Source organism: Siniperca chuatsi, linkage group LG12 (genome assembly GCF_020085105.1).
Source record: "Siniperca chuatsi isolate FFG_IHB_CAS linkage group LG12, ASM2008510v1, whole genome shotgun sequence".
Lineage (NCBI taxonomy): Eukaryota > Metazoa > Chordata > Actinopteri > Centrarchiformes > Sinipercidae > Siniperca > Siniperca chuatsi.
The window spans coordinates 28,383,147-28,389,887 of NC_058053.1; the positions used below are offsets into that span (position 1 = coordinate 28,383,147).

The 6,741-nt window shown below is 44.3% G+C and overlaps 1 protein-coding gene across 1 annotated transcript in view; it reads left to right on the forward strand.

Annotated features, from left to right (window-relative positions):
- Positions 1-6,741, forward strand: part of itgav (integrin, alpha V) — a 48,419-nt gene that overhangs the window by 15,302 nt on the left and 26,376 nt on the right. Inside the window, exon 7 of the mRNA XM_044215834.1 lies at positions 5,525-5,647. Within this exon, the coding sequence (XP_044071769.1) occupies positions 5,525-5,647 (123 nt within the window). The remainder of the gene's footprint in view (positions 1-5,524; positions 5,648-6,741) is intronic.

The following is a 6,741-nucleotide window of genomic DNA, read 5'->3' on the forward strand; positions in this document are numbered from 1 at the left end:
TGTGGTTGCAGTCTTAAAGCAGGTTTGGTGACTGAAACTTCAGAGGAAGTGACAGAGACACAGCAGGCCCTCTCCATTTTCACCTCCTCTCTCTGTCTACACTCGGCAGACGCCACCCGGTGGCATCTCGCCGTGAGTAACGGACGTTACAGGAGGAGGATTCCCCCAGAAAGGCTGTGGTGCCAGCTGGCAGCCACAAGCAGATACATGGCACTTTTCCATCCTCGGGGTTTCCAACAGGCCTTAAAGGATAATTCGTCTTTATTTCAACTTGGATCTTATTTTCGTTCTTTTTTTATCAGTAGTAATAACATTGTACTCGCAAACTAAAAGTACCCTGTGGAGTTTTTGACCACGAGTAGTGCTGTGGAGCGGTGTATCCATGAGTGGGTCCCCGCGTTGTTTGTATGATGCGGTCGCGAGCACGTTGGCGGCGTGAAACGAATTCCTGACGCTGCTGGCGGCGGTATTGGCCAGAGAAGCGTAGCGATGCACGAAGAAGCTAGTTAGCGTGGATATAAACAGTGTTGGATTTAAAATACTTAAATGCAAATGTTTTATGAGGAAGAAAATGCATTCAGCACGTTCGTTAAATAAGCGTATTTCCCAAACTGTTTGTTGTAAACATTCATCACAGTTTTCAACTTCTGGAAATCACTGTGCTGTACTTTATGCTAAGCTAAGCTAACCGGCTGCTGGCTGTAGCTTCATATTTACTGTGCAGAGAGCGGTGTCAGGCGCCTCTTATAACTCTCTGCGGAAGAAAGCAAATAAGCGTATTTCCCAAAATGTGAAACTGTTCCTTTAATAACTCCCGCAGGTTATTGTCTTTAAACAAACCACGAACCTAAAACGCGTCCGCTCCTCTGTACCGCACGATTCCTGCTGAACAACGACCACACAAACTCAAACCTACATCTGGAAGTCCGGCTTTAAAATGTCCCAAACAGATCATGGATGACACGTTGGTGTTGTTGGTCCAGGCTGGCAGCTCGGCTGTACGTTGTGTCGCGGTGGTTTTCGGTGCTGCTGGATCAGCAGGGTCTGCTGTGTCATCGTGGGCACGGCGTCCTGTGGGGATCGCTCAGGGCCGGCTCAGGGGAATCATCTACGAGTCGTGTGATATTTCTGGTGCTGTGACTCAGCCTGGATGCTCACCTCGTGGGCGTCTTCCCTGCGAGTCCGGGATCTGGTTTCACAAAGACAGACTTGGACTCTGGCTTAGATCAAACTAATAGTCAGACTTCAGATGGACGTCTGAATTCATCCGTTGCACAAAGCTGTGTGGTTCCTTACTTTGCCGTGAATTCTGGGTGAATTACGATGGATTTAACAGTAGTTCAGCCTTTAGTCTACTCTCGCGCAGTCCTGTGATTGGTTGGTAAGTTTTGAGACCACAAACGAACCCAGACCCTCCTGTTCAAAGGAGGTCTCGATCCGGTTGGGCGGATTTGGGCTGAACTAGGCCTTACATCTGCCCCCTGTGTTGTGAACGTCTCACAGTGGACTGCAGCATGCATCACCACCACCTTAAGAGTTTAATTAGCAGGTAAAGTCCAGGCAGGTGAGGCTTCAGACGGGGTGTGTGTGTGTGTGTGTGTGTGTGTGTGTGTGTGTGTTGTAATCCGTGTTTGTCTAGTCGTCGGACATTAGAGGGTGTGACAGAAAACCTCCTGAACTCAGTCGCACATGTTTTCTCTCTCTGTATGGTGAGCCTCCTCCTCGGGTGTGTTAGCCTGATTATTGCTTCCTGTTGAGTCAACACTCACAATTACACAACAAGCAACCACACACACTCACACACGCACACACACACTCACGCGCACACACACACGCACGCACGCACACACACACACACACCCCCTCTGCTTCTGATTGGACAGTTGTTAACACTGAGTCTGTGGCTGCTTTAATTACAAGTTGTGTGTTTTTTCTAAACCAGAAGTGAATCAGCTTGTAAACAAACTCGTGTAAAGTCATGTTCTTTTTCTGTTCTTTACTTCCTACGTTCTGCCATGTTCTCCCCCCTCGTTCTCCTCTTGTTCTCTCCTTGTTCTCTTCTTGTTCTCCTCTTGTTCTCCTCTTGTTCTCTCCTTGTTCTCTTCTTGTTCTCCTCTTGTTCTCTTCTTGTTCTCTCCTTGTTCTCCTCTTGTTCTCCTCTTGTTCTCTCCTTGTTCTCCTCTTGTTCTCTTCTTGTTCTCTCCTTGTTCTCCTCTTGTTCTGTTCTTGTTCTCTCCTTGTTCTCCTCTTGTTCTCTTCTTGTTCTCTCCTTGTTCTCCTCTTGTTCTCCTCTTGTTCTCTCCTTGTTGTCCTTTTGTTCTCCTCTTGTTCTCTCCTTGTTCTCTTCTTGTTCTCCTCTTGTTCTGTTCTTGTTCTCTCCTTGTTCTCCTCTTGTTCTCTTCTTGTTCTCTCCTTGTTCTCCTCTTGTTCTCCTCTTGTTCTCTCCTTGTTGTCCTTTTGTTCTCCTCTTGTTCTCTCCTTGTTCTCTTCTTGTTCTCCTCTTGTTCTCCTCTTGTTCTCTTCTTGTTCTCTCCTTGTTCTCTTCTTGTTCTCCTCTTGTTCTCCTCTTGTTCTCTTCTTGTTCTCTCCTTGTTCTCCTCTTGTTCTCTTCTTGTTCTCTCCTTGTTCTCCTCTTGTTCTGTTCTTGTTCTCCTCTTGTTCTCTTCTTGTTCTCTCCTTGTTCTCCTCTTGTTCTCCTCTTGTTCTCTCCTTGTTGTCCTCTTGTTCTCCTCTTGTTCTCTCCTTGTTCTGTTCTTGTTCTGTTCTTGTTCTGTTCTTGTTCTCTTCTTGTTCTCTTCTTGTTCTCTCCTTGTTCTGTTCTTCTCTTTCTTGTTCTCTCTTGTTCTGTTCTTGTTCTCTTCTTGTTCTCTTCTTCTTGTTCTGTTCTTGTTCTGTTCTTGTTCTCTTCTTGTTCTTCTCTTCTTGTTCTCTTCTTGTTCTCTTCTTGTTCTCTTCTTGTTCTCTCCTTGTTCTCTCCTTGTTCTCTCCTTGTTTCTTCTTCTTGTTCTCTTGTTCTCTCCTTGTTCTCTCCTTGTTCTCTCTCTTGTTCTCTCTTGTTCTCTCCTTGTTCTCTCTTGTTCTCTTGTTCTCTTCTTGTTCTCTTCTTGTTCTCTTCTTGTTCTCTCCTTGTTCTCTCTCTTGTTCTCTCCTTGTTCTCTTCTTGTTCTCTCTCTTGTTCTCTCCTTGTTCTCTCCTTGTTCTCTTCTCTCTCCTTGTTCTCTCTCTCTTGTTCTCTCTCCTTGTTCTCTCTCTTCTTGTTCTCTCCTTGTTCTCTTCTTGTTCTCTTCTTGTTCTCTCCTTGTTCTCTCTCTCTTCTTGTTCTCTCCTTGTTCTCTCCTTGTTCTTGTTCTGTTCTTTGTTCTCTTCTTGTTCTCTTCTTGTTCTCTCCTTGTTCTCTCCTTGTTCTCTCCTTGTTCTGTTCTTGTTCTCTTCTTGTTCTCTCCTTGTTCTCTTCTTGTTCTCTTCTTGTTCTCTCCTTGTTCTCTTCTTGTTCTCTCCTTGTTCTCTCCTTGTTCTCTTCTTGTTCTCTCCTTGTTCTCTCCTTGTTCTCTCCTTGTTCTCTTCTTGTTCTCTCCTTGTTCTCTCCTTGTTCTCTTCTTGTTCTCTCCTTGTTCTCTCCTTGTTTCTCTCTTGTTCTCTCTCCTTGTTCTCTCCTTGTTCTCTCTCTTGTTTCTCTCTTGTTCTCTTCTTGTTCTCTCCTTGTTCTCTCTCTTGTTCTCTCTCTTGTTCTCTCTTGTTCTCTCTCCTTGTTCTCTCCTTGTTCTCTTCTTGTTCTCTCCTTGTTCTCTCTTGTTCTCTCTCTTCTTGTTCTCTCTCTTGTTCTCTCCTTGTTCTCTCCTTGTTCTCTCCTTGTTCTCTTCTTGTTCTCTCCTTGTTCTCTCCTTGTTCTGTTCTTGTTCTCTTCTTGTTCTCTCCTTGTTCTCTCCTTGTTCTGTTCTTGTTCTCTTCTTGTTCTCTCCTTGTTCTCTCCTTGTTCTCTCCTTGTTCTCTTCTTGTTCTCTCCTTGTTCTCTTCTTGTTCTCTTCTTGTTCTCTCCTTGTTCTCTCCTTGTTCTGTTCTTGTTCTCTTCTTGTTCTCTTCTTGTTCTCTCCTTGTTCTGTTCTTGTTCTGTTCTTGTTCTCTTCTTGTTCTCTCCTTGTTCTCTCCTTGTTCTCCTCTTGTTCTCCTCTTGTTCTCTCCTTGTTCTCTCCTTGTTCTCTCCTTGTTCTCTTCTTGTTCTCTCCTTGTTCTCTCCTTGTTCTCTTCTTGTTCTCTCCTTGTTCTCTCCTTGTTCTCTCCTTGTTCTCTTCTTGTTCTCTCCTTGTTCTCTTCTTGTTCTCTCCTTGTTCTCTCCTTGTTCTCTCCTTGTTCTCTTCTTGTTCTCTCCTTGTTCTCTCCTTGTTCTCTTCTTGTTCTCTTCTTGTTCTCTCCTTGTTCTCTCCTTGTTCTTCTTGTTCTCTCCTTGTTCTCTCCTTGTTCTCCTCTTGTTCTCTTCTTGTTCTCTCCTTGTTCTGTTCTTGTTCTGTTCTTGTTCTCTTCTTGTTCTCTCCTTGTTCTCTCCTTGTTCTCCTCTTGTTCTCTCCTTGTTCTCTCCTTGTTCTCTCCTTGTTTGTTCTTGTTCTCTTCTTGTTCTCTCTTCTTCTTGTTCTCTCTTGTTGTTCTCTCTTGTGTTCTCTTCTTGTTCTCTCCTTGTTCTTGTTGTTCTTGTTCTCTCCTTGTTCTCTCCTTGTTCTCTCCTTCTCTCTCTTCTTGTTCTCTCCTTGTTCTCTCCTTGTTCTCTTCTTCTCTTCTCTCTCCTTGTTCTCTCCTTGTTCTGTTCCTTGTTCTCCTCTTGTTCTCTCTTGTTCTCTCCTTGTTCTCTCTCCTTGTTCTCTCTCTCTTGTTCTCTTCTTGTTCTCTCCTTGTTCTCTCTCTTGTTCTGTTCTTGTTCTGTTCTTGTTCTCTTCTTGTTTCTCTCCTTGTTTCTCTCCTTGTTCTCCTCTTGTTTCTCTTCTTGTTTCTCTCCTTGTTCTGTTCTTGTTCTCTTCTTGTTCTCTCCTTGTTCTCTCCTTGTTCTCTCTCTTGTTCTCCTCTTGTTCTCTCTCTTGTTCTCTCCTTGTTCTCTCTTGTTCTCTCTCCTTTGTTCTCTCCTTGTTCTCTCCTTGTTCTCCTCTTGTTCTCTTCTTGTTCTCTCCTTGTTCTCTCCTTGTTCTGTTCTTGTTCTCCTCTTGTTCTCTCCTTGTTCTCTCCTTGTTCTCTCCTTGTTCTCCTCTTGTTCTCTTCTTGTTCTCTCCTTGTTCTCCTCTTGTTCTCCTCTTGTTCTCTCCTTGTTCTGTTCTTGTTCTCTTCTTGTTCTCTCCTTGTTCTCCTCTTGTTCTCTTCTTGTTCTCTCCTTGTTCTCTCCTTGTTCTCCTCTTGTTCTCTTCTTGTTCTCTCCTTGTTCTCTCCTTGTTCTCTCCTTGTTCTCCTCTTGTTCTCCTCTTGTTCTGTTCTTGTTCTCTCCTTGTTCTCCTCTTGTTCTCTCCTTGTTCTCTTGTTCTCTGATGTCTTCCTCCTCTCTCTTCAGGTCAGCTGATTTCTGATGACGTCTCTGAGATTTTTGCCCGGATTGACAAAACGTTCATCACCCCGTATGGAAACACGCTCGCCACTAAGTCGGCCAGCGCTCAGTACGACGACAGTTACCTAGGTAACACACACACACACACACACACACACACCTTTCATTAATTATAGTCCAGACAAGATAAACTTTGACCATCAACATTATTTTTATCTGTTTACCGACTTTTCAACCTGCTTCAGTCGTTGAGCTGACGACATAATTTAAAAAAAGTGGTCATATTGTGCTTTTTGGCTTCTTCCCTTTCCTTCAGTGTTATTTATCTTTTTTGTGCATGTAATCGGTTTGCAAAGTGAAAAAGCCCAAAGTCCACCCCAGAGGCCGTTACCCTCTCCCAAAGAAAACTCCTGAACTGAAAACAGCTCGACTGCAGGCCGGCCTTTACTTCCGTAACGTATCTACACGCCTCATAATGCACGAACAGAGCAGTTTCCACAAGTCCACCTAAAGATGACATTAAAATAACTTTAGACACCCTCCGGTCAGTCAGTGGGCGTAAAGCTGTTACTGTGGTGAGACAGTGCTCAGTTAAAACGTTACTATGAAAGATTAATTCGTTACTAATTAATAACTTCCCACGCTGAAGCGTCTCGCTCCAGTCTCGGTTGTGGAGCTGCTTCGGGTCGTTCTGCCTGTGTTTCGGCATCAGACTCGAACGCGTACAGCTGAACCGAAGCCGTAGTTACCGGCTGAAGCGGCTTCGTTTTGGATCACACTACCTTGCTCGTCAGGACCCGCCCTACTCTGCTTCTGATTGGCTTGCAGTCCTTACCTCGGTACTGCACGTGTGCAACAAACAAAGATCGAATAGAAGTGCGACGCCTCACTCGGGAGCTAAAACGGAGCGTTCGAGACAAGAGGTGCTGCAGCGATGAGCAGTGTGAGGAAAATATGGTGTTTTTTTTTAAATTAAACCATGTCAACCCCAAAATAAAACGATGAACCTGAAAATGAGCATAATGTGACCACTTTAAATCACAATAGGTCAGAACAATTGCAATTAGATATTTTGTTCAAATCGCTCAGCAGGTGAAACGCGTAACACTTTATTTAAATCCCGAGGAATCACCGAGGGCAAATCACGTTTCGTCATCCGGGCTAAAATAACATCAACACGTTTTCTAAATGTATTGTTAATATTGTTGCGTTACTGTGACCGT